We start from the raw sequence: 27,673 nt of genomic DNA, 5'->3' as shown, positions 1-27,673 counted from the left end.
TGTCCTTGAGGTGGTAGAGGCCAAAGGCAGATATTAGAAGGAGTTGAAGAGTGCTCTGGAAGTGAAGAAATGAGAGAAGTGTGGCCTCACCTGCCCTGTGAAATAAATGATCATCTGTTGAACACACCAAGATGGTTTTTTGCTTTTTCCTTTGCCTGTGTTGTTCTTTCTGCATAGATTTTTCACTCTTCCGTGCTCTTGAATGATTCATTTTTTTTTTTTTTTTTTTTTTTTTGCAGTACGCAGGCCTCTCAATGTTGTGGCCTCTCCCGTTGTGGAGCACAGGCTCCAGATGCACAGGCTCAGCGGCCATGGCTCACAGGCCCAGCCGCTCCGCGGCATGTGGGATCTTCCCAGACCGGGGCATGAACCCATGTCCCCTGCATCGGCAGGCGGACTCTCAACCACTGCGCCACCAGGGAAGCCCCTGATTCATTTATTTTTTAAGGTCCAGCTTAGATAGGACGTCTCCTAAAGGCCTTGCCTCCTTATGAGTATGGATTTTGTCTAATCCCTAAGTGCATTCTTCGTATGTTGCATAACATAAATACTTACAGTTACTTATGTGACAAGTAATCAAAAAATGGGCTTTGGAGTTAGGCAGAACTGAATTTGAACTTTTATCCCTTGTCCCTCAGTTTCCTTATCAACAAAATTGTTGGGAGGGTTGGCAGTTATGATAGGACCTACCTCAGAGAGGTTCTGTGAGTGCTAAATTACACAATGTATTAAAAATGTTAAAGTGTCCGGCATTAGAAGCAGTCAGTAAATGCTAGCCACTATATCTATTGCTTTGGGATTATTTCTCTGAATAGTTTTCAAGCGCCTTAATGCCCTTCTCCTTCCTTCCATCTGATGCATTCTCCCCCATGGCTCTTGTTGGCTTTTTTTTCATAATGTTGTCTTTCTTTTTCCCAGGCTTGATCATGTCCATAGGCCAGGTGTGGAAGGAACAAAGAAGGTTTGCCCTGACAACACTGAAGAGCTTTGGTTTAGGAAGGAAGAGCTTAGAGGAGCGCATTCAGGAAGAGACCCACTTCCTCATCCAGGCAATGGGAGAGGAGAACGGTGAGTGTGTCATAGGACAGGTGCAGGGTACTGTGGCTCATTCATTCACTAACCAGGTGATTAATAAGAGTCTACGTGCCTGTCCTGCACCCAGCACTGTGTAGGGCACTGAGGGGATAACAGTGAACAGCTAACCATGACCTGCCCTCATGGAGCTCAAGAATTAAGAATAAGATGGGTATTAAACTTATTATTGTTTTTTTTTTGGTTTTTTTTGCGGTACGTGGGCCTCTCACTGTTGTGGCCTCTCCCATTGTGGAGCACAGGCTCCGGACGTGCAGGCTCAGCGGCCGTGGCTCATGGGCCCAGCCGCTCCGCGGCATGTGGGATCTTCCCGGACCGGGGCACGAACCCACGTCCCCTGCATCGGCAGGCGGACTCTCAACCACTGCGCCACCAGGGAAGCCCTTATTATTGGTTTTAAATCCTGGTCATCAGTTTGACTTCCCGGGCATTGACTGAATACTTGCTATATAGTAGACCCTGTGTAGGGTGCTGGGGCCACAGTCTCAGAGGTGGTTCTGTAGTCAGTATGTCATATGTCATGTAGAGTAGACTCTCAGGGAAGGAGAAGGAAACCAATCTGAAGGATCCATCGCTTCTTCTGCCTCTAGGACAGCCTTTCGACCCTCACTTCAAAATCAACAATGCAGTTTCCAATATTATTTGCTCCATCACATTTGGGGAGCGCTTTGACTACGAGGACACTCAGTTCCAGGAGCTGCTGAGGCTGCTGGATGAGGTCACATATCTCGAGACATCAATGTGGTGCCAGGTGAGGCAGTCCTCACTTCCTATCTTGGATAAGGATATTGGGCTGATGTCAGACACAGATGAGTTCTTCCTTTTTTTTTTAAGCTAACATATAACCTTTTAAAATTTACTTTAACACAAACATGTTTGTAGTCAATCTGTTGAATTTAGTATTTTACGTCATATTGTTAAATATTGGCTATAGACAAAGAACGTTTCTAACATTTGTGTACGGTGCAAAACTTTACATGAAGTGCGCCTACGGACCTATGTTCTTTTCTTTAAAAAGCACAATATTGCCATCACCTTTGTGTCTCTCCTCTCCATGTCCCTCCCTAGCCCTCCGTGTCCATCCTCCCTCAGAAGTACTGTTCTTTGCCTGACTCTCCCCCAGCACATTGTTTTCAGATTCATATGTTAGTTGCACTTTTAAAAAAATATCTGCTTACTTTTCTATTTTATGAATATGCCCGTTTGTTATTCTGTTCCCTATTAATAAACACTTGGGGGACTTTCAGTTGGGGACCTGGAATGAACATTCTTGTCAGTCCTTCATGTGGACACATCCACTCATTTCTCTTGCATTCACACCTGTAAAAAATACTTAAAGTTTTCCCAGGTGGTTGTACTACTTACATGTCCATCCACACTTGATATTATCAGTTTGTAACTTTGTAGGGTGTAGATTTAGAAGGTCAAACTCACCCCTTGGTGAGGCCCTGCTCTCCACTTTTGTCCTGCCAGTGCTGTGAGTCTGTCAAAACCTCTACTCAGCTTCTTGGCCTCTCAGCCACATTTCTGGATTTGGAAAACACTTCTAGGGGAAAATCAGCCCTAAGGGTTTTGTTTATTCTTAACAAGTATCTTTAGCTGGAGTCTTATGGATCCATCACACCAATACTGATAAAGTAGCTAGCATGATTCCTGGCACATTAAAGGGGCATAATGAATGTGAGCTATTATGATTTATTGTCAGTGTTATTTTTGAATAATGTTCCTTGTTCTCAATTCTAACCGTGGTAGCCGCCCATCCAGTTATTCCAGTTTCTTCCCTCCTGTTAAGACAGAACCTAGGAAGTCATGGGAGTTCAGTGGGTACCCAGCTGACTGTTCCCAGGGAACAGAAATCCTGGGAGGGTAGGATGGGGCAGTAGGGCAGGGGTAAGAAGCATTTCTTAGAGACCCAAAGTAGACCAGGCACTTTGATGGACAATGCTTCATACTTTATCTCAAAGAAGTTTTTACATCAGTCCTTTAAAGATGAGATGGGTCATCCTGATGTGTGCAAGCAGATATGGGAATATGTAAGCACATCCCATAGTAGTCTACTGGCTCTGTGTCACGTGCAGTATAGATCTCATGGCATTTAGTCATGAAAATAACCATCAGGCCCCACTGGCAGCTAAAGTAGCCACAAATCACATCATTACTATTATTATTATTATTATTACTATTATTACCGAAGTATTATAGCTAGCAAGAAACAGAGCTAATTGTCAAACCCATGCCTGTTTCACTTAAAATCTAGGCAACTTTCTATTACCTTATGCTATCTATTTTCGACTATGTATTATTAGAGAAAATATATTCAAAGACCACTTTATTTCAGTAAAAAATATCTTAGCCACATGGAGATTACATCATAGTGGGGGCAGACAAATAAATACACGTACATATTTAACATAGATAGATACATACATACATACATAGGTATGTAGATATATAGCTAGATACATATACATAGATACATAGATACATATACATAGATAGACATTTTGCACACACACACACACACACACATACACACCCAAATATATATACATACACATACTAATGATAATTGTCACAGAAAAAAATAAAACAAAATAAAGGAATGGAAAGAGAGTACCAGAAGTGCTACTAACTGTAGGATTATCAGGTAAGACAGGTCCAAGTAGGTGACATTTGAGCAGCACATTAATGCATTAAAGGAACTGGGGTTATACAGATTTCAGAGGAAAACCATTCTAGATGGAAGGAACAGCAAATGCAGTGTCCTAAACAAGAATATTTTTTATGTTTTCACAGAGGCCAATGGGGCTGGACTTGAAAGAGTAAAAGAGAGTAAGATGGCAGGGAGTGATAGCAGAGGAGGTGGCAAGAGGGTGAGGGGCCAGCTCATGTAGAGCTCCAGGCTAGGAGAATGGTGTAGAATTTTGTCTAAATGTCATGGAAAGTCATTGGAAGAGCCAAAAAGTGAAATAATCAATCAAACAGCTAAATGGTCCTTCTGGCAGCTCAGTGGAAAATAGACTGGGAATGGGGTTAAGGATAGAATCAGGAAACCTGTTGGAGGCTTTACAGCATCCAGGTAAGTAATGTTGGTGGTTTGTACAAGGAAGACAAAGCACATGGAGCGGTGAGAAGTGGTCCGAGACTGGTTATATTTTGGATGGAGAGCTGAAATGCTTTGCCCAAGGGGAAAGAAGAGGGTTGAGAGAGAGAAGAGTCAGGGGTGACTCCAAGCGTTAAATTTAAGTAAATAAAAGAGATGGAAAGAGAATGTCGTTTCATTGTCTTCAAAAGTAGAAAACTGGCACTCCCTTGTCTCCATAACTGTTTTGTTTTCTCCATCAGCTCTACAACGTCTTTCCAAGGATAATGAATTTCCTTCCTGGACCCCACCAAATGCTCTTCAGGAACTGGGAGAAGCTGAAAATGTTTGTTGCCCGTGTGATCGAAAACCACAAGAGAGGTTGGAATCCTGCTGAAGCAAGAGACTTCATTGATGCTTACCTCAAGGAAATAGAAAAGGTGAGGAAACCAGAGCTGTTACCTGAGTTTTACTCTTAAAGAGCAAATGAGGGGATTCTGGTTTCTTATTGCTGCTGTACCAAATCACCCCAAACGTGGGGCTTAAAACAACACACATGGGGCTTCCCTGGTGGCGCAGTGGTTGAGAGTCCGCCTGCCGATGCAGGGGACACGGGTTCGTGCCCTGATCCGGGAAGATCCCACATGCCGCGGAGCAGCTGGGCCCGTGAGCCATAGCCACTGGGGCCTGCACGTCCGGAGCCTGTGCTCCGCAACAGGAGAGGCCACAGCAGTGAGAGGCCCGCATATCACAAAAAAAAACCCCACAAACAAACACATTTGTTTCCTTACAGTTCTAGAGGTCAGAAGGCTGAAACCAGTTTCACTGGGCTGAAGTCAAGTTGCAGGAGGGACTGGCTCCTACTTGAGGCTTTAGGACAGAATCCACTGATTGACTTTTCCAGTATCTAGAGGCTGCCTGTACTCCCTGCCGCAGGGCCCCTTCCTCCGACTTCAAAGCCATCAATGTAGCATCTTTTCTGCCACCATCCTCACATCTTCTCTTTATGACTTTCTTGCCTCCCTCTTATAAAGACTTGTGATTATATTCGGCTCACTGGGATAATCCAGGATAATCTTCCCATATCAGTATCGTTAATTCACTATACCTACAAAGTCCCTTCTGCCGTGTAACATTCACGGGTTCTAGAGATTAAGACATGGACATCTTTGTGGGTCATTATTCAGCCTACCACAGGGAAGGAAAATAGAGGCAATACTTCATGGAGTGTAGGAATAACATTAACTCAGAATTGATTTATGAGTTAATTGATGAGACAATTAGAAATAAAGATAGAGGTTTAACAGTATTTGGCTTAAGGGCTTTGGAAAGCCCAAATACTGCCTTCTCATGATCTAGTTTCTGTCCTCGGCATATATCTGAGGGAGATACATACAAAAGGAAGAATAAGTGCTGTTCATCATTAGTCAGACCGGTGCCCAGTTACCTACCCCTTCCCCCAGCTCCCAGTGCAGAGCACAAGTGAATCTGTGTCAGTTGCCAGAGATTAGCCTCAAATGGGACGGACATTCGCCTTCCTCCCTCATCACCATGTCATCTGCTTTTTAATATACTACAGGAAAAAAGCAAAATGGGATGTATATCCTTTACCATAGTAACACCTCTGGTTAGCACACATCACTGCGTCTGTGTCATTATCTTTGACTCATCAGATTACTCATTCATTCTCCTAGAGTTGGCGAAATGTGGATTTCTTTCCAACTCCACTCTTGTTTCACCTGATTGGCATAACATTAATAGAAGCATTGATTACTCCCCAGAGGGGGAGACGTCACTTGCTATATGGTGTGCAGGTGTGGGACCACAGAGGGAGGAATGTTGATGCATTGAAGCTTCTGGAGGAACGTGGCAAAGCTGCTGGAATGCCATGAGGAATGGCTGTTGGAACCAGAGAAGTTTAACCTAAAAAGGAAAGGATTAACAGGGAGATATGAGAATTATTGTATTAGAGAAATTCAGTTATTCTTTCTGGTATTAGTACAAACATTTGTTGAGAATTTGCTATGTGTCCTTTCCATCTCGCATAATTCATAATGCCATCTTAAGGGGTGAGTATTGTTATTTCTATTTTGTGAAATAGGATATAAGCACAGAAAGGTTTATTCACTTGCTCAAGTCATACAGATAGTGAATGGTGTGGCTAATATTGGAACCCAAGGCTGCTTTTCCAGTGTAATGCTAGATTCTCCCAAATTATGGGTGTAAAAAAATTAGTTGTGTTGTTTCATCCACCAAAGCTAATAAAAGCTTCCAGCACTTGGGGCAGGAGGACTCTAGTGATGTGCAGTAATAAGCCTCTGCCTCTGAGATGACCAAAGGGGAAGTCATTTCTCCTGGGCTCTCTCCTTCCACGTTTTCTCTAGGATGAGGGCCCCTGTGTTGTGGCAACTAAGAACCATCTGAATAAACCAATAATCATGTGCTTTCTAGCATAAGGGCAGTGCTACTTCAAGTTTCCACGAAGAAAACCTCATCTACAGCACCCTGGACCTCTTCTTTGCTGGAACGGAGACAACTTCGACCACCCTGCGCTGGGGTCTGCTCTACATGGCCCTCTACCCCGAAATCCAAGGTGAGCATGTCAGTGGATGGGCCTGGGCCAGGTCAGAATGGCGTGCCCTGGAACACACTGTCCCAAGGTGGGAACAGAAGATAGCACGGTAGGATGGAGAGATAGGTAGGACAGTTACCGGGCCAGGTGGACTTGAGAATGGGAACCTTCTTTGGTTTTTCTGTGAGGATTGTGATGGGTCCATGTAACACAACTATAACAGAGAGTCCCAGCCCTCAGGAAACTCCCAGTCCAGTGGGGAAAACAGTGAAGTCCACTGACATTGTGGTGAGTTCCAGGAAAGAGTTCCATTCCACTCACGTATGAAATCTGGTCGCAGCCTTCCCTCCTTTGAAGTAATGTCTTCCATTGCCCTGTGGACAATGCTCATACTCCTTAATCTGGTATATCATGCCCTCTGCTGGGCCTCTTTCTGCCCGTCCAGCCTCGACTCTACCCACCCTGCATGGGGCATCATTAAGTCAATAGTCACTTAATTTCACTGTCCTTATTTGTACCTCTGGGCCGTCACACCTGCTCTCCCTAGAAGGATAATACCAAATGTATTTCCCTAATTTCTCTGCACGGTAAACTCCTAGCTATGCTTGAAGAGTTTACTCAACCACAGCCCCTCTAAGATGTTTCCCCACACTTCTGGGAAATACAAGCATCCTTTAGAGGTGCCTAACTGCACCTCCATTACTTTGCTTACCACACATTATTTATATATCTAACTGCACCTCCATTACTTTGCTTACCACACATTATTTATATATCTTCCCCACAGACTGTAATCCTTTCGACGACAGTGACTGTACAATCATTTTTCCTTTTCTAGGCCCCAGAACAGTTTAAGCACATGAAGGATAAAACTGTTGGGATACAGTTCTGCAAACTGTGGGTAAAAGTTTATTAACAGGACATAAAGTCAATTTAGTAGATCGAAAACTAACTTTTTTTCCCTAAATTAAAAAAAATAGATTAGGGAAATCAGAGTGCTTTCTGTGTATTAAGGATAAGGCTTTTTTTGTGAAACTTTCTTTCCTTATACATATGAATAAATGTTTATTTTATATGTGTGTAGATTTATGTTTATGTGTCCTGAGTCATGCACTTAAAAAATGTGCTTGTAACTGTGAATTACAGGGTTTTCTTTAAATTTATTTATAAATTCTCCATGTTTTTATTTATCAGATACTTTTTTTTCATAAATTTTATTTATTTATTTATTTTTGGCTGCATTGGGTCTTCTTTGCTGTGCGCGGGCTTTCTCTAGTTGCGGCAAGCGGGGGCTACTCTTCGTTGCGGTGCTCAGGCTTCTTGTTGCTGTGGCTTCCGTTGTTGCGGAGCACGGGCTCTAGGCACGCGGGGTTCAGTAGTTGTGGTGCGTGGGCTCAATAGTTGTGGCTTGCGGGCTCTAGAGCACAGGCTCAGTAGTTGTGGTGCATGGGCTTAGTTGCTCCGTGGCATGTGGGATCTTCCCGGATCAGGGATTGAACCCGTGTCTCCTGCATTGGCAGGTGGATTTTTAACCACTGCACCACCAAGGAAGTCCTTTTAAATTTTAAAAGCCACCTAGTTAGCGCGTGTTGATATAGTTTCCCTATTAGAGGCTCCAAAATAACAGTGGCTTAAAATGGCATAAAAAGTAGATGCAACCCAAGTTACTATCAATGGATGAATGGATAGGCAAAATGTGGAATGCAAGGGAATATTAATCAGCCTTAAAAAGAAAACATTCTGGGCTTCCCTGGTGGCGCAGTGGTTGAGAGTCCGCCCTGCCGATGCAGGGGACACGGGTTCGTGCCCCTGTCCGGGAAGATCCCACATGCCGCGGAGCGGCTAGGCCCATGAGCCATGGCTGCTGAGCCTGCGCGTCTGGAGCCTGTGCTCCGCAACGGGACGAGGCCACAACAGTGAGAGGCCCGCGTACAGCAAAAAAAAAAAAAAATAGAAACATTCTGACACATGCTACGACATGGATGAACCTTGAAGACATTATGCTAAACTAAGTAATCCAGTCAAAAAAGGCATATTCTGTGTGATTCTAGTCATATAATGTATCTAGAGTGGTTGAATTCATAGAAAGCAAAGTAAAATGGTGGTTTGTCAGAGCCTGGGGAAAGTGCAAAATGGCATCCTCTTCAATGGATGTAGAGTTTCAGTTTTTGCAAGATAAAAATTTCTGGAGATTGGTAGCACAATAATGTGAATAAACTGCACACTTAAAATGATTAAGATAGTAAATTATATATTATGTTTATTTTACCACAATGTTCAAAGTTTTTAAATATTCAGTTAAAAAAAAAGGAGTTTATTTTTCTTTCAAATGAGAAACTCTAAGCTGGACTCTGCAGAACCCTTTTGGGGTCAAGCTCTTCCATTGTGTTGCTCTGCTGTATCTAGAATGGTGCCCTTGTTGGCACTCTCAAAGATGGCTCACTCTAAGGTTGTCTTTCTACCAGTAGGAAGGGAAGAAGGAGGAGGAATCACACACCCTTTCCCTTTTAAGGGCCTCTTCCAAGTATTAAACATCCCCTCTACTTACATTCTATTGGTCAGAGCTTAGTCACAGGGTAATCTAGGGAAATGTAGTCTTTAGCTGTGCAACCAGGTATCCAGCTAAAATATCTATTTTGTAGAAAAAGAAGAAAACAGATATTGGGACACAATTAATGCGTTTTTTTTTTTCATTTGTTGGTTGCTTCCCTAAATCAGTTCGTGTAAATCTCAAAACATCTTAAAGCGGAAGTGGATTTATCCTAACGAATAAGAAGAGCAAACTGAGGCTCAAATGATTTCAGTAAAGTGCAGCAGGAATGTTGTAGAGCTAGAGTTGCCACCAGATTTGTCTCGCACCAGGGCCCCACTTTCCACTCACATACCTCCCTGAGGAGCTAGTCTAGAGAGCCTACGATAACTTTAGCCATTTTGATCCTGGTATTCCATTCCTTAACTTACGAGGCTCAAAGAAAGTATGGAATAATAGAACCTCCTCTGCTTTTCCAGAAAAAGTCCAAGCTGAGATCGACAGGGTGCTTGGCCAATCACAGCAGCCGAGCACGGCAGCTCGAGAGTCCATGCCCTACACCAACGCTGTCATCCACGAGGTGCAGAGAATGGGAAACATCATCCCCATGAATGTGCCCAGAGAGGTGACAGTGGACACCACCCTGGGTGGATACCACCTGCCCAAGGTAATTAGGGGCTCATTCACAGCCTCAGATCTCCAAGTTCATATTTGTAAATGGTGGGAATCTCAACTGGAAAAGTAACATGTGTTCTTGTCCTAGAGAATCACTTAAATAGGGAGAGAGATATATTATGCCAGATGAAATACTAGTTTTGTTCCCTGGGTATGATCTTAGAAAATTAGTTCAACTGGATGTTAATAGGAGTTATGGAGGGGAAGGGGGATTCCTAGGTCAACTGTGTTTAGGCAAAGCCTGGCTTTTCTTTGCTGTGAGATTTCTTACTACGTGACATACATTATGAATATTTCTGGGGATACAGCAAGAAGCAATTCTCAGTCAGACTTCGCCATGTGGTCCATTTCTTTGCCTTGGGAGAGCTTCTTACAGGATAGGGACCTGCCAGACTTACTTTAGAAAATTCTGCTTCATAATCCTGGGTTATAGAATTTTGAAATATGAAGGGACATTTGAGACCCCCTGGGCCAACATCACATTGATGCTGGTGTTTCTAACATAATATCCCCGCTGGTATTTTTCCAGCTTTGACTTACAGCCCCTTAATGGGATTGTCTCACAAGGGAAAGCAATACAATTGTGAACAGTATTAAATATCAGAAAAGGAGAGAAAGGAACCAATGCTTTTTAAATAGGATTATGTTCCATGGACTATGTAGGTTATTTAAAATGTCTTAGTCAGTCCTCAGAATAATTCTGTTATCCTCATTTTATAAATTTGGAAGCCGAGGCTCAAGGAGTAATTAATCTTGCATAAGATCTCTCAGCTACAGCGACAAGAGTTGGGCTCCAGGAACAGAAGTGTTCTGATTCCCAGGCTCATCTTTTTTGTACTACACCATGTTCTCTCCACAGGAGTTGCTTCACTTTGACTTTAAAAGAGTCTCCCTGAAATATTCCTCAGTGGGTCCCTGTTAAATTCCCGGTCCTCACAAAGGAAATTCTGCTCTCACTCTGCCCACCACTCTTAGGATCTCAGCAGGCAGCTCTCCTATGCCCCCTAGTGTCCTCTCTGCACACTGCACATTTGCAGTTCTTTCGTTTCTCCACCTTGGTGGGCCTCTGTGGATCCATTAGATCCAGCTTGTCTAAGTTGCTCTGTTTGTTGTACCTGGGGATGATCTCAAGGCAAAGCCAGAGGAGCTTCCGCATTGGACACCCCTTAGTCACCATCCCTGCAGAGCCAGGAAAAGCAGCTATTCCTGCAGCGATTGCATTTACTATTTTCTTGCTGATTGATCATCTTGTGGGTGAAGGCTGAGGTAAATTATCTCACAGGTGATCTTTGCATTTTTACAGCAATTCATTTAACTCCAGAGAATCATCCCAGCTCAACAGACTTGTTCTAACATTGATTTTTAATATTGACTGGAATTATCATCCTGGGAACTGTGAGATCCCATTGACTATACATTGTAGAGGCTAGGAGCCATAACTCTGATGTCAAACGTCCTAATTCAAATCATTGTTCTACTTCCTCCCACCCTGTGACTTTGGGCATCTTATTCAACCTCTCAGAGCTTCAAATTCTTTATCCGTAAAAGTGCATTTAAATCCACCTCACAGGTGAACATGTCATGAGATCATGCATGTATACTATTTAACCTTGTGCCGACTATAGAAAGTGCTCAAAATAGCAGTTATTATTCTTTATTAATTCATCAGATGTTCATTAAGCACCTAAAACGTTTAGGGCTCAGAGGAAAATAATCATGCAAGTTTATAAGTACAAACCATGGTAACCGCCCAAAGGAAAAAACTCACTGGCTTTTAGAAAGACGCAAGTTAGCTGCAATGAGGAATGGGAGCAAGTGCAGGCAGAGAAGACTTCCCAGAGGAAGTGAGGTTTGAGCTGAGGATTAAAGGATGATTAAGAGGGCTTCCCTGGTGGTACAGTGGTTGAGAGTCCGCCTGCTGATGCAGGGGACACGGGTTCATGGCCCAGTCCGGGAAGATCCCACATGCCGGGGAGCGGCTGGGCCCGTGAGCCATGGCCGCTGAGCTTGCGCGTCCGGAGTCTGTGCTCCGCAACGGGAGAGGCCGGAACAGTGAGAGGCCCGTGTACCGCAAAAAAAAAAAAAAGGATGATTAAGAGTCAACTCGATGACAGAGTGGGGAGGAAGGACATTTCAGGCAATGTGAACAGCGTGTAAAAAGGCACAGAAATGAGTGGGAACATGTGGCATGTTTGAGAAACTGAAGGAAGCTTGATATAGTGGGAGTGCAGGCAGAAGGAGGGTTGCTCAGACAGGGAGCAGGTGATGTGTCCTTAATCTAAGAGTGATGGGAGCTATTGAAGAGTATCTATCAGGTTCCAGGTGTGGTGGGTGGACGGGTATAGAATGATTAAATCATGTTCAAAGCTAACTCTGATTTCAGCATGTGGAGCACATTGAAGGGGAAGAGAGGAAATGGACATAGTTAGGGCTATTATAGGAGTATAAGCAAGCAAGGTGATAGCCTGGACCAGAGGGCAGTGGTGGACATAACACGGAGGTGGCAGAATCAAGAGAAATTTCAAGTACAGTTGACCAGCCTAGCTTAAGGACTGGATGAAGGCAGAATGAGGGAAAGGGAGGCACTAAGGAGGACTCCTGGGTTTCTTGTTATGTATCTGGAAGGATAGTGGTTCCTTTCACTGGGCGACCTCATTCTACTATTAAACTCTCTGTAGAACGGACTAGACATTGGAGGGAAGAGAGTGGGAGATGTCACATTTTTCTCTTATTGATGCATACGTGTTCCCTCCCAAATTATGCCCTGACAAGTCCCTGCAGAGATCCATTCTGCAGTCGAGTAGTCACACTTCCCCATGTAAAATTCCCAGCAGGCAATTCCAGTCCATCATGGTAAGCTGTCCCATGGCAAAGAGCAGGGTCCTAGGGGCTGGGCTCAGAGGGAGCGGACTGGGGAGGCTGAGGGAGTTCAGGGTGCTATCAGCCTTGGTGTGATAGCCGGGGGGACTGCCACCCCTCTGCATATGTGTGTTGTGTGGGTCAAGTCTTACCTGAGTCCTTGCTGCCTTCTCCAGGGGACCATGGTCCTGACCAACCTGACTGCACTGCACAGGGACCCCGCAGAGTGGGCCACCCCCGACGTTTTCAATCCGGAGCATTTTCTGGAGAATGGACAGTTTAAGAAAAGGGAAGCCTTTCTGCCTTTCTCAGTAGGTGAGTAGCAAGAAATAAGAGTGTGGGAACCCAGACTCTCAGCCCTTCCCTACTCTTCTCCCTGGTGTGCTTTGCTTTAGTTGGAATGTCTCCAGGTCCAACAGGAAGAAATAACTCACAACCTAAAAGTTGAGAATGTTTTATTCGGGGCATTACTGAGGACTCTATCCTGGGAAGGCAGCCTCTCAGATAGTTCTTAGGGACTGTTCCAAAAAGATAAGGAAAGAATGAGGATATATAGGAGTTTTTGATGGAAAAAAAAACCATGTAGTCAAACATCAAAAGATTACTGCTAGTCACACACAAAAAAAAAACCAGACATCTCAAATTTATGATTTTAGTGCCTTTCTTTTTATGGGAAGATGCAAGAGTTTGGGCTCATTGAAATTATTCCTTTATATGCATCCTAACACTCTAGGGCCAGTATCCTCTTTTTCTCCAGACTGAATTCCACTCAGAGCACACCACTGTGGTCAGCTGCAGTGACTGACGGCTCATGGAGGGCAGCCTTCACTGTTTAACCGGAATGGCAAGCAGCAGTGTTCAGTCCACACCAGATAGTCCACTCCAGCATGACCCACTCTTTATTTTTTTCTTAAAGCATGTTTTTTTTGTTTGTTTGTTTATTTATTTATTTATTTTTGGCTGCACTGGGTCTTTGTTGCTGCACCTGGGCTTTCTCTAGTTGCAGAGAGTGGGGGCTACTCTTCCTTGCGGTGCGCAGGCTTCTCATTGCAGTGGCTTCTCTTGCTGCGGAGCACAGGCTCTAGGCACACGGGCTTCAGTAGTTGTGGCACATGGGCTCAGTAGTTGCGGCTCGCAGGCTCTAGAGCACAGGCTCAGCAGTTGTGGCACACAGGCTTAGTTGCTCTGTGGCATGTGGGATCATCCCAGACCAGGGCTCGAACCCAAGTCCCCTGCATTGGCAGGCGGATTCTTAACCACTGTGCCACCGGGGAAGTCCCAGCATGACTCACTCTTGCTGTTGGTTGCAACTCAGGATTCCCTGGATGGAGCATCACCAGGACTCATGCCCTTAATTCCTGAGTCCTGGCTTGACTCTGATGGAGATTTCAGCTTCACGTTGTGCTGTCCCCCAGAACACTGGAACAAGAGCTCAGACCCTGCCTGTCTCCCAGAGAGAAGGTTGAACACTTGCCTTCTTCTTTACAGAGTTTTAAATGTTCCAAGATCTTTTTAGGGCAACCCATTCACACAGAACTAGAGCCAATTGCTAAGAAGAGGCTTGGGGAGGGGCAAGGAAAAGGGCTACTTGCTTCTCATTATGGGCATCACAAGTGACTCTAAGTGCCACAGGCTTAACTAGATGAGATTCTACTCTATAACAGGTCCCTGAAGAGGTCCTTTTGCTGTTTCAAATTCTAATGACCCTTTAAAAACCTAATTAATACATTTATATGGTATACAACTTGAAATGTACAAAAGAAGATACAGTGAAAACTCTCATGTTTCCAAGCCAGCCAGTTCCAAAAAGGGTGTTTTAATTTATAACAATGTAAAATTAGTAAGAAAAATTTTAGTATATTCCATGTATTGAGTTTGGTATGTTGCAGAGATCAATTCAACTAATTTCCCAATTTCTTAATTTTATAAATATTTCCTGAGCATCTATCATGTGTCAGGCATTCAGCCCTGAGGATATGACAATGAATGAAGTAGAAAAAAATATCTCTTAAGGAGCATGTGTTCTAGTGTACACTTACAAGTTTCAAATTCCTATTATCACCACATTGGAGATAAGCCCTGAGGCTTGGCAGGGCCGTTTAGAGCATCTAAAAAGCTATAAAGCTCACAAGGCAGAGCTAGAACTCAATGTTAACCAGGTTTATCAAACACTAAAGCCTGTGCTCTTCCTAGCAGTGTCTCCTAAAAAAGGTAACTATGCTACAGAGTTGACACTCAGAAATTCATGATAGGTTTCTTATCATTAAATTAAATATAGATTGATTTGCTGAGACAGTGTCATTTTGTTGATCATGCCACCAAAGTAAAGAAAGGGAGGCCCTTGAATTTGAACCCATGTATGCGTGATCCGGAGCCCAGATTTTCCTGCTATCGGACGCTGTCCTGAGTGTATCTGGACTGACTCTGATTAGATCTTCTGTGTCTTTCTTCCTCTGGTTCTATGCCACTTTTCCTCATGTTGGACAAGTCACTTCCTAACATGAAAGCAGACATGAGATATGGGAATACCTTCCAGTCTTCCTGTCTACAAGAGTTCAGATTTCCTATTATAATGCCAAGTTTCACCTGTGTATTTTAAGTATTATAATTATTCTTGACTCACTGTTGTTTTTGCTATTGAGATTTATAACACACCCTTTTAATTACAGGTTTCATTTGCAAGCAAATTATCTCATTTAATCCTTACAGCAACCCAGTTATTAATAGTTAGACAGGCAATCGATCAGTATGCCAGTTCTTAATGTAAGGAAACTAAGAATAAGAGAGAATTGTTTCTTATTCAAGATCACATGCCCAAAGAATTGGCTGAACAGGTCCTAAGACTCAAGTTCCCTCGTTCTCATCTAGTGCTCCTTCCTGAATAATTACAATGTAACTCATTTCCCCACTTAAAGGCCCTTCCATTTTAAGATTCAGCAAGTTCATATTATATGTATCCATTATTACATTGCTGCATAACAAAGGTGGAAAACTCAGTGACTTAAAACAATAAGTGTGTATTATTGCTCAGGAGTCTGCAGTTGAGCTGGGAGCTCAGCTGATCTTAGCTGGCCTCTCTGGCCTTTTTGGGAGGTCAGCAGGCTGAAGGCAGATGTAGGATGACCTCAGCTCAGACAATGGGGCTCTTTTCCAAGTTTCATCCTCCAGCAAGCTAGCCGGGCTGGTGTTCATGTGGAAGAGAAAGACCCCAAGAGGGAGAACAGGAAGCACACAATGCCTCCTAAGGGCCAGGCTGGGAACTGGCAACCATCATTCCCCCCTGCATTCTGTTGCCAGTACAAGTCATAAGGTGAGACCCAGTGCAAGGGGAAGGGAAAATAGCACAATTTTTATGGGAAGAGCTATGAAATCACATTGCAAATGATGGGGGTACAGGGCGAGAGGGGAAATTGGAGCCATTTTTGCAAGCAGTTAGTCTCACTATCTGTCTTTCTGCCTGAGAAGAATGAAATTCTTAGAAGGCAAGCAATTTGGGGATTCCCTCAGCTGTGACAGAATGAGGCCTAGCTAAACAGTTTTCAAGAGATAGAAACCTGAAAGATGCACTGACTTAAGAAGTCAACACCACTGTCTGGCTTTCCCCCGCCACACTCCCGGCTTTGGTGCACAGCTGCTTTGCCTCATTCTTGATCCAGCACTTTCTAAAAACAGCCTCCCTGAAGGGATGGGGTGTGGACAGCTCCTGCCCTTCTCTTGCAAAAGATGATCAGGTGTGGAATTAGGATACGTACACAATCAGGGCAAATGGCAAAGCTATTACTGCAAATTTATATTTTCTTTTCCTCATTTAAGTTTTTCCCAGTAGATCCAACAAAGCAGCAGACAGCTTCATGAAAGGCAAGAGGCTGAGTCCTCATTTTTCAAAAAAAATGTTTAAAAAGTCACTGGATCATAGGAAATAAGGTTAGGAAGAACTTTTCCCAAAAACCCTAGGTCAGTGTTCTCATTTTACTAATGAGATAATTGACCTGGTTAGTTAGTGGAAGCGTCAAGGAGAAGGTCCATGTTTCCCGTGGTCCAGCATGAAGCTTTGAAATCAAGTAGCCCTTGTTTTCATAATTTTAAAAGCAAATTCATATCTCCTGTCTTACTGGTATCCTTGCCCAGCCACATAATGTAGTTAGGAGAGAGATTATCTCATATGTTTGACAAGTTTGACATGTTTAGGTCTGTAAGAATAAAGGGTTTACTCATAGCTCAGAGCTGGTTACTGGCGGAACCTGTACTTTAACCCTGGTTCCTGACACCCTAGGTCCAGTTTTGTCACAATATCTGGATTCTTCTAGGAAAATCTTGGGTATTAACAATACATCTGATCTGGTACTATTTTAACAGATTTCCTCATTGTACTATTTGTGATGGGTAAAGGGATAAGGATGAGGGGAACAGAGATAAATAGGCACACGCTGGTGGGAAACAGGCACAAAACAATATAAGTATGATATAATTCTGAAGCATATTTCAATTTACTAAACACTTTTGCAGATACTCTCTAATTTTATTTCCTCAACAGCTCATTACAGGCAAGAACAAAATAGAGGCATGCGTATATAAACTATTTCCAGGAAAGTTTCATGACATGGGGAAACACAAAGTAGTAAAAGCAGTGCACAGAATTAGCTACAAAGAGTAATCCCAGTGATGGTGTGCTGGAGAATCCTTACAAGGACCATGAGGAAATATGTCAAAATGTTAACAAGGGTTCTGTCTGGATTATGCGATCTTCTATTGTATTTATACGTTTCACAATTTTTTTTCTTTTTGTAGTGAATATATATTACTTAGGGAGAAAGTAAGTTATTAAAACACCCACAAGAGGGCTGGTAGTAGAGACCAGCATGGGGTGCTGTTACACAAGTCAGGTGAGGAGCGCGTTCATGAGGGGGAGGGCGTGGCGGAAACCCGGAAGACGTGAAGCACAGGTGGGATGAGATGGCATCTGCCCTGCGCAGGTAGCCATGGCAGAGAGGTTTCCAGTCATTAAGGAGGGAAACGTGATAAAGAGAAAAGATGCCTCATACTTGAGAAACCTTGCTCCTGATGTTTACTCTGCTTATACTTTTTCAACAATTTTCTTTTAAACAATTGAGAAAAATTACCTAGAATTTTGGTTCTTTGTCTGCTTTTGTCATTATTGTTTGCTAATGGATTTTTGAAAGGCCTTAGGCTAGACTTCACTTGCTAGATCAATCCGGGCCTCTGACTTCTTTCATCTACACCTGCGCCTCACTGGCCCTCACCCTATGCCTCATCTGCCTGATTCCTGAAGGCATCGGAGTGTGTGATTGTGGATTTAGCTCGCTGGGCTTTGGTTAACTCAGGTGGCTGCGATCAAATAAGCCGAGTACATAAAGCCCCAGGGCCTAGCAGGCCCTCCGTTTGCTCAGGTTTCACAAGAGGTGGTAGGAGGTTTCAGTCCTTGCTGGGCACAGACGCTGCCCGAACAGGTAACTCACCTTATATTTTTGTCTTTCAGGTAAGCGGATGTGCCTTGGAGAACAGTTGGCGAGAACTGAGTTGTTTATTTTCTTTACTTCCCTTGTGCAAAAATTTACCTTCAGGCCTCCAAACAATGAGAAGCTGAGTCTGAACTTCAGAATGAGTCTGACCATCTCTCCAGTCAGCCACCGCCTCTGTGCCGTTCCTCGGGCATGAAGTTGTCAGGGAGGGAGAGGGGAAGGAAAGCAGGAAGAATGGCCGTGTCCCCCCAAGGCAGGAGCGCCTGCTCAGCAGTGAGGGAACAGCATGCAGTGCCTCTGAGGACAGGTCATAGGAACTGGACTCAGAGGAAACAGGATCCAAACCCCAGCTTTGCCATCTCCAGTGGAGCCTTGAGCAAATCAGGTATGTTGTGAGTGATTTGCCTCTCCAGCCAGGAAATGAAAAGAGAATAGTGATTCCTTCTCTAAAGGAAGAATTGCTGTAAAAACCAGAGTGATTTGGAAACCATAAAGCACATCATAAAAGTCATAGCTGTGATCTGCCTCCTTCCTGCTTCCTTCCTTAAATGGGGACTTGCTTCTGGCCTGTTGAGATGGCCCGGGTCAGAGTGGTGCGAAATGGTGGATAGGAGAAGTCGGGCCCTGGGGCAGCCACAGAGGTCAGCTAGAAAGGCCCTCACACTTGGTAGCACTGGGCAAGCTCATCCTGTTTCTGCCTCCGAATGGCCCCTGGGACGTCAGCAGGGCAGGTAGGATTCCTGATTTATAGGCAGGTTTCTATGGAGAAGAAATTTCTCTGATTTACCTAAGGATACACTCCTTGGCCTTGGACCCCAGAACCAAGAAGAATGTGACCACTTTAACCAAACCTGGAAGGCAGGTTTGGGGGAAAAAATGTGGAAATATTTTCTGCCTTCAAGGTGCCTCCTAACCTTAAATCCCTTCTCAGGCATTATTTATTCCCAAGCCATTTCATACTGGAGTTGACAATGTGGTGGGTGTGATCATTTCTCACAAATTGATGTTGGCTTTTGGTTGGCAAGTATTCCCTGCCTAAACACAACAGCTGAGCCTTGGTAGAATATTTTATAGCAGGAACTAGAAATGTCAGAATCCTGCTCAACCCTCCTCCATGTAGTCATTGAGGGGAGAAAATGGCATCAACTGGAAGGCCAGGTACCCCTGATAGTCCATGGGGTTTTGATGCCAACCCCCATGCAGACCAATACAAACAAACCTGGTAAACAGGCCTAACCCATACAGAAGGTCTTTTTTTCTAAGATGGTTAGACTTAAGTAATTTAAATAGGTCAGAGCAAAATGGGCCACAAGGACCTGGGGCTTTTCATTCCTGTTGCTTGGGATTCAGAGAAAAGCCAATTCAGTGAAGACCATTAGAAAGGGAAACGGAGGGACGGAGGAGAGAGAGAATTAGAATGAGGTGGGGTGGGGGAGGGAAGAAGCAAGGCAGGGTGGTGGTCGGAGGGTGGCAGGCAAGAGAGAGACAGAGTCTAGCTGGTGCTCGCCTGAGTCTGACTGAGAGAGCCGAGAGTATGTCTGGATGCAGTGGTAACCTTTCCTAATATGTAGGAGTTAGATTTGATCTTTCCTGCCTGCTAGAAGAACAGAAAGGGAGAACCAAAGCCACCCACCAGAGGGAGGGAGGCCGGCCATTTCTTTGTAACCTCCTGAAAAGTTGCATCTCTAGAAAACAACCCAAATGCTCTTTCTAGAACAAAACCAATCAAACAGAACACCTGAGATCTTGTCTTCCACTTCTTTTTTTCCCTCAGTCAGATCATCCACGTAGAAGACTGAGAAATTGGCCAAAAGACTTTCCATTATGTGCTCAGTCTCCTCAGCTGTTAAATGAAGGGCTTTGTTGAGTGATCTCTGAATTCCATTCCTGGGCTGCTGTTCATTTTCCATGATTCTAAGTGGGCAGGCGTTTACCTACTCCCTGTGGAGTCAACAGAAAACCCCTGGACACTCATCCTGACCTAATAGATGCAATGGGACCTAGAGCCAAGTACAGTGTGACCACAATTAACCAGGAAGCTTGGGGACACATGACTGAGAGTAGTTGAATTTTCTGGCCATGTAAAATGTCTCCTTCTTTCCCCAAAGCTCATTGGAGAAACTCTAAAATATGAATTCTCTTCCTGTCCAAGCATGACACAAAGATTTTGTTTTCTTCCCTTTTGTAACTCTCTTGTTGCTGGTCCATTTTGGAAGCTCCTGCTCCCCTTTCCCTCTTCCTTTGTATCTGTGTCTGACACATAGGAGGCCCCCAATCCACCAGGGCCCTCCATGTGCATTGCCCTTGAGGGGGTCATGCTTTTCCTCTACCTAATGTTTCTCTCCCAATCTTGGGCATCTGCAAATTCAGCTCCTTTTATCCCATATTACCAGTGCAGGCAGTCCTCTTGCTAGGATCCAAGATGACCCCGAGCTGGCTGTGCAACAGGGTCCACAGTATGTCACATGATGACAAAGATGACATTATGTGGAGGTCCCTCCCAAAACAGCCCTCTCAAGAGAGCCACTGCAGTCGCCCTCACTGAGCCTATTGCCTATAGGAAGTTTCAAACCTCCATGTGGCACTCGTTCTTGTACTCCAGGAACTCCACACAGCACAGGTAAATCCCTCTTGGCTTGAAGCCTCCTCCCTGGTGAGGAGTAACTATGTCCCTCCCTCCTTTGTGGGAGATGGGTGGGAAGTAAAGAGGACCCTCCTGTTAAAGAAAACCAGAGCTGAACAGTAGTAAAGTGTCAAAACCAGATTTCATTCACGACTATTGCCATAGAAGGAGAGAGTCTTCAGTATAGAACTGGGCTCAATTCTGCATACAGCATGGACAGGTGGGGCTTTACAGCCAAGGAGCAGGGTGGGGTCAGTGGATGGAAAAGGACAAGGTTAAACTGACTCCATAGGAGTCTGGCTGAAGGCAGACCTGGGTGATCAGATATTGAGGGTAAGGGTTGCCCTCTAATCTGGCTGAGCAAGAATCTTGCTGCAACTTGCAAGCCCGACAAGGACAGTCACCAAGGTTAACGCCTAGAGAGTTTAGAGCAGCCTGACTAAAGTTTACTCCAGGAGAGTCCTTTCCTCACCTTACCACCTATTATATACCCTCTTTCCAGGCAGCGGGCTACAAGGTTTCAAAAGCTGTTTGCGCGTACCCATGGCAGGGCCCGTACAGGGAGGGTCCCAGTGCCTTACTTTAGACCTGGGGCCTCACCAGCACTTGGCAGGGACCACTTGACTGGCAGCAACTGGGACTCCAGCTGAAACTGAGAAAGAAAGAAGCCCTTTTTCACATTCCTTTACAAATGTGCTATCCGGGTCACAATCAGACCGTGATAAATGCTATTTCTCTTTTTATGTTGAATGAAACTGTAGATGAATGACACAGGACTCCTCCGGACATTGCTGTCTCCCAAGGTCAGCACCATGAATGGCAGGAACAGGCCAGGACTATAAATGTAGCAGAAATTGGACCAATGCTGTACAGCTGTGACATACTTTACAAGGGATTCTTTGCCTAGTTTTAACTTTTACTCTGTCACATGTATTCCCTGGTGTTTCTGCCATTAAGAAAGTAAAGTTCCAAATATATTTGTAATGGAAGATGAGCCTTCATTTTATTCTGATTAGCTTTGGGTGAAAAGTCCACAATAATTCATATATATTTTTTTCCTATTCATTATGAGTCTTTTGTTCTCTGGCTGTTTTGTAGATTTTTTTCTCTTATTGTTACTCCTTAGCAGTTTGGTTATAAATTGTCTTCGTAGAATTTTCTTTTTGTTTATCCTAATTGCAGTTCGTTGACGTTACTGCATCAATGACTTTAATATTTTGAGAACATTTGGATACATTTTGGTCTTCAAATTATTTTTCAATAAATAAATAATTTCTCAAAATATTATTTATGAACTCACACCTTGCCCCCATATACATAGGATTCAGTTGCACATATGTTAGACCCTTTGATATTGACTTACTGGATCCTGAAGTTATGTTAATTTTTTTCAGCCTCTTTTCCTTCTGTACTTCAGTTTGGATAAATTCCATTGCCCTATCTTTTTTTTTTTTAATTGAAGTATAGCTGATTTACAATGTTGTGTTGATTTCTGCTGCACAGCAAAGTGGTTCAGTTATATCTCTCTCTATATATACTTTTTCACATTCTCTTCCATTATGATTTATTACAGGACATTGAATATAGTTTCCCTGTGCTATACAGTAGGACTTTGTTGTTTATCCATTCTATATATAATATATTGCACCTGCTAATCCCAAATTCCCAATCCATCCCTTCCCCACCCGCCCTCCCCCTTGGCAACCACAAGTCTGTTCTATCTGTGAGTCTACCTCTGTTTTTTTGTAGATAATTTCATTTGTGTCATATTTTAGATTCCATGTATAAGTGATATCCTATTTTTCTTTCTCTGACTTAAGTCACTTAATATGATAATCTCTAGGTCCATCCATGTAGCTGCAAATAGCATTATTTCACTCTTTTTTGTGGCTGGGTAGGATTCCATTGTACATATATACACCACATCTTTTTTATCCATCCAGCTGTTGATGAACATTTAGGTTGCTTCCATGTTTCAACTATTGTAAATAGTGCTGCTATGAACATAGGGGTGCATGCATCTTTTTGAATTATAGTTTTGCCAGGATATGTGCCCACAAGTGGGATTGCTGGATCATTTACTTTTAGTTTTTGAGGAACCTCCATGTTGTTTTGCATAGTGGCTGCATCAATTTACAGTCCCACTGCACTGTAGGAGGGTTCCCTTTTTTCCACATCCTCTCTAGCATTTATTTGTAGACTTTTTGATGATGGCCATTCTGACGGGTGTGAGGTGACACCTCATTGTACTTTTGATTTGCATTTCTCTAATAATTAGTGGTGAGCATTTTTTCATGTGCCTAGTGACCATCTGTATGTCTTCTTTGGAGAAATGTCTATTTAGGTCTTCTGCACATTTTTTGATTGACTTGTTTACTTTTTTGTTGTTGAATTGTAAGAGCTGTTTGTATATTTTGGAAATTAAGTGATTGTTGGTGGCATCATTTGCAAATATTTTCTCCTATTCAGTACGTTGTTTGTTTTGTTTATGGTTTCCTTTGCTGTGCAAAAGCTTGTAAGTTTGATTAGGTCCTATTTGTTTAGTTTTGGTTTTATTTCTATTGCCTTGGGAGACTGAGCTAAGAAAACATTGGTGCAATTTATGTCAGAGAATGTTTTGCCTATGATCTCTTGGAGGAGTTTTTTTTTTTTTGCAGTATGTGGGCCTCTCACTGTTGTGGCCTCTCCTGCTGCGGAGCACAGGCTCTGGATGCGCAGGCTCAGTGGCCATGGCTCACGGGCCCAGCCGCTCCGTGGCATGTGGGATCTTCCCGGACCGGGGCATGAACCCGTGTCCCCTGCATTGGCAGGTGGACTCTCAACCACTGCGCCACCAGGGAAGTCCTCTTGTAGGAGTTTTATGGTGTCATATCTTATATGAAAGTCTTTAAGCCATTTTGAGGTTATTTTTGTGTATGGTGTGAGGGTGTATTCTAACTTCATTGATTTACATACAGCTGTCCAACTTTCCCAGCAATAATTGCTGAAGAGACTGTCTTTTTCCCATTTTATATTCTTGCCTCCTTTGTCAAAGATTAATTGACTGTAACTGTGTGGTTTTTTTTCTGGGCTCTCTATTTTGTTCCATTGATCCATATGTCTGTTTTTGTGCCAAGACCACACTGTTTTCATCACTGTTGCTTTGTAGTATTGTCTGAAGTCTGAGAGGATTATGCCTCCTGCTTTGTTCATTTTCCTCTGGATTTCTTTGGCAATACTGGGTCTTTCATGGTTCCATATAAATTTTAGGATTATTTGTTCTGGTTCTGTGAAAACATGGGTAATTTGATAGGGATCTCATTGAATCTGTAGATTGCTTTGGGTAGTATGGCCATTTTAACAATGTTAATTCTTCCAATCCAAGAGCATGGGATTTCTTTCCATTTCTTTGAATCATCTTCAGTTTCCTTTATTAATGTTTTGTAGTTCTCAGCATATAAGTCTTTCACCTCCTTGGTGAGGCTTATTCCTAAGTCTTTTCTTTTTTGGATGAAATTTTAAAAGGGATTGTTTGTTTACATCCCCTTTCTGGATGCAATTTTAAAAGAGATGGTTTGTTTACATCCCCTTTCTGATACTGCATTGTTAGTGTAAAGAAATGCAACCAATTTCTGTATGTTAATCTTTTATCCTGCTACCTTGCTGAATTCGTTTATTGGATCTAGAAGTTTTTGTGTGGAGTATTTAGGGTTTCAACATATAATATCAATATCATGTTATCTGCATGTAATAACAGTTTTACCTCTTCCTTCCACTTTGGATACCTTTTATTTCTTTTTCTTGTCTGATTGCTGTAGCTAGGATTTCCAATACCATGTTGAATAGAAAGGGTGAGAGTGGATATCCTTGTCTTGTTCCAGATTTTAGCAGGAAGGTTTTCATCTTTTCACTGTTGAGTACTATATTGGCTCTGGGTTTGTCGTAAATAACTTTCATTATGTTGTGATATGTTCCTTTTAATCCCACTTTGGTAAGCATTTTTATCATGAATGGATGTTGAATTTTATCAAATGCTTTTTCTGCATCTATGGAGATGATCATGTGGTTCTTGGCTTTTCTTTTGTTGACGTGGTCTATCCCATTGATTGATTTGCAAATGTTAAACCATCCTTGTGACCCTGGAATGAATCCGGCTTGGTCATGGTGCAAGATCTTTTTTATGTGTTGTTGGATTTGGTTTGCTGATATTTTGCTGAGAATTTTTGCAGCTATATTCATCAAAGATATTGGCCTGTAATTTTATTTTTTGGTAATGTCTTTTTCTGGTTTTAGTATCAGGGTGTTGAGGGCTTCATAGAATGTCTTTGGGACTATTTCCTCCTCCTCAGTCTTTTGGAAGGGTTGGAGAAGGATCAGTATAAGTTCTTCTTTTTATGTTTGGTAGAATTTACCTGTGAAGCCACCTGGTCCTGGATTTTTGTTTGTAGGGAGTTGGGTTTTTTTTTTTTTTCTTACAGATTCTGTTTCACTTCTAGTGATTGATCTCTTCGAATAATCTATAACTTCTTGATTCAGTTTTGGTGGGCTGTGTGTTTTTAGAAAGTTGTCCATTTCTTTAAGGTTGTCCTATTTGTTGACATATAATTATTCATAGTATTCTCTTATGGTTTTTGTATTTCTGCAATATTGGTTGTAATTTCTCCTCTCTCATTTCTTATTTTGTTTATTTGGGTCCTCTCTCTTTTCTTGGTGAGCCTGGCCAGAGGTTTGTCAATTTTGTTTAACCTATTAAAGAACCATCTCTTGGGACTTCCCTGGTGGCACAGTGGTTAAGAATCTGCCTGCCAATACAGGGGACATGGGTTCGAGCCCTGGTCTGGGAAGATCCCACATGCCGCAGAGCAACTAAGCCCGTGCGCCACAACTACTGAGCCTGCACTCTAGAGCCCATGAGCCACAACTGCTGAAGCCTGCGCGCCTAGAGCCCATGCTCCACAACAAGAGAAGCCACCACAATGAGAAGCCCGTGCACCGCAACGAAGAGTAGTGCCCGCTCGCCGCAACTAGAGGAAGCCCATGCTCAGCAACGAAGACCAAACGCAGCCAAAAATAAACAAATAAATTTATTTTTTTTAAAAAGGGCTTCCCTGGTGTATAGTGGTTGAGAGTCTGCCTGCCAATGCAGGGGACACGGGTTCGTGCCCCGGTCCGGGAAGATCCCACATGCCACGGAGCAGCTGGGCCCGTGAGCCATGGCTGCTAAGCCTGCGTGTCTGGAGCCTGTGCTCTGCAACGGGAGAGGCCACAACAGTGAGACGCCCACGTACCACAAACAAAACAAACAAACAACAACAAAAAAAGAACTAGCTCTTGGTTTTACTGCTTTTTTATATTAATTTTTTAATCTCTATTTTATTTCCTCTCTGAATTTTATTATTTCCTTCCTTCTGCTGACTTTAGTTTTTGTTTTTTTTTTTCTAATTCTTTTAGGTGGTGGGTTAGGTGGTTTAATTGAGATTTTACTTGTTTCTTAAAGAAGGCTTGTATCTCTATGAACTTCCCTCTAAGAACTGCTTTTGCTGAATCCTATATATTTTGTGTGGTTGTGATATCATTGTCATTTGTCTCAAGATTTTGTTTTTCCTCTTTGATTTCATCATTGACCTATTGATTTTTTAGTGGCATGTTATTTAGTCTCCATGTGATTGTTTTTTTCTTGTTTCTTTTTCTGTGGTTGATTTCTAGTTTCACACAATTTTGGTCAAAAAAGATACTTAAAATAATTTCTATACTCTTAAATTTGTTGAGGCTTGTTTTGTGCCCTAGTATGTAGTCAGTCCTAGAAAATGTTCCATGTGCTCGTGAAAAGAAATGTGTATTCTGTTTTGGGTTTTTTTTTTTTTTTGGACGTAATGTCCTGAAAATGTCAATTAAGTCTAACTGTTCTATTGTATCATTTAGGATCTCTGTTGCCTTATTGATTTTCTGTCTAGAAGATATGTTTATTGATGTAAGTGGGGTGTTAAAGTCTCCTACTATTATTGTATTCCTGTCAATTTCTCCTTTTATGTCTGTATTTGTTTTACGTATTTAGGTGCTCCTATATTGGGTGCATAATGTTGATGAGTGTAATATCCTCTTCTTGTATTGATCCTTTTATCATTATGTAGTGTCCTTCTTTATCTTTCTTTAGAGCTTTTGTTTTAAACTCTATTTTGTCTGATATGAATAATGCTACAAGTGCTTTCTTGTCACTTCTCTTTGCATGAAATATCTTTTTCCATCCCCTCACTTTCAATTTACATGTGTCCTTTGCCCTCAAGTGGATCTCTTTTAGGCATCATATTGTAGCTTCTTTTTTTGTTTTGTTTTGTTTTTTTAATCCAATCTGCCAGTTTGTCTTTCGATTGGGGCATTTAGTCCATTGACCATTAAGGTAATTTTTGATAGGTATGTATTTATTTCTATTTTAAACCTTGTTTTCCTGTTGCTTTTCTATTTCTTATATGATCCTTTTTCTTTTTGTTTTTCCTTTTGTAGTTTGAAGATTTTCTTTTGTGTAGTGCTTGTGTTCTCTTCTTTTTCGTTTTTGTGAATCTAGTGTATGTTTTTGATTTGTGGTTACCCTGTTTTTCAAGTATGTTAACCCCTTCCTATATCTACTTGCTCTAGACTAGTAGTCACATAGGCTCAAACACATTCTGAAAATAAAAGTATGTTTTCTTACTCTCCTCCCCCGCATTTTATTATTTTGATGTCCTTTTTTACATCATGTTTTACCTTTTGCTGTTCATTGTGGTTATCATCACTTTCACAGACT

The 27,673-nt window shown here is 42.7% G+C and overlaps 1 protein-coding gene across 3 annotated transcripts in view; it reads left to right on the top strand.

The window, feature by feature from the left end:
• The window catches only part of LOC116764420 (cytochrome P450 2J2), an 80,783-nt gene that overhangs the window by 12,726 nt on the left and 40,384 nt on the right, over positions 1 to 27,673 (top strand). Inside the window, exons 3-9 of one of the 3 annotated variants that reach the window (XR_004352879.1) lie at positions 919 to 1,068; positions 1,683 to 1,843; positions 4,438 to 4,614; positions 6,626 to 6,767; positions 9,756 to 9,943; positions 12,987 to 13,125; positions 18,308 to 18,675. Coding sequence is in view for 2 of the 3 variants with exons in the window: in XM_032653031.1 (XP_032508922.1) it covers positions 919 to 1,068; positions 1,683 to 1,843; positions 4,438 to 4,614; positions 6,626 to 6,767; positions 9,756 to 9,943; positions 12,987 to 13,125; positions 18,308 to 18,486 (1,136 nt within the window). In the remaining variant the exon portion in view is untranslated. Of the gene's footprint in view, positions 1 to 918; positions 1,069 to 1,682; positions 1,844 to 4,437; positions 4,615 to 6,625; positions 6,768 to 9,755; positions 9,944 to 12,986; positions 13,126 to 18,307; positions 18,797 to 27,673 lie in introns of those variants that run through there. The other 2 variants (XM_032653031.1, XM_032653042.1) reach the window with 2 other exon arrangements.

Source organism: Phocoena sinus, chromosome 1 (genome assembly GCF_008692025.1).
Source record: "Phocoena sinus isolate mPhoSin1 chromosome 1, mPhoSin1.pri, whole genome shotgun sequence".
In the NCBI taxonomy this organism is placed as follows: Eukaryota; Metazoa; Chordata; class Mammalia; order Artiodactyla; family Phocoenidae; genus Phocoena; species Phocoena sinus.
The sequence above is the reverse complement of the archived record's forward strand: the minus strand, read 5'-3'. Positions and strand labels throughout refer to the sequence as shown.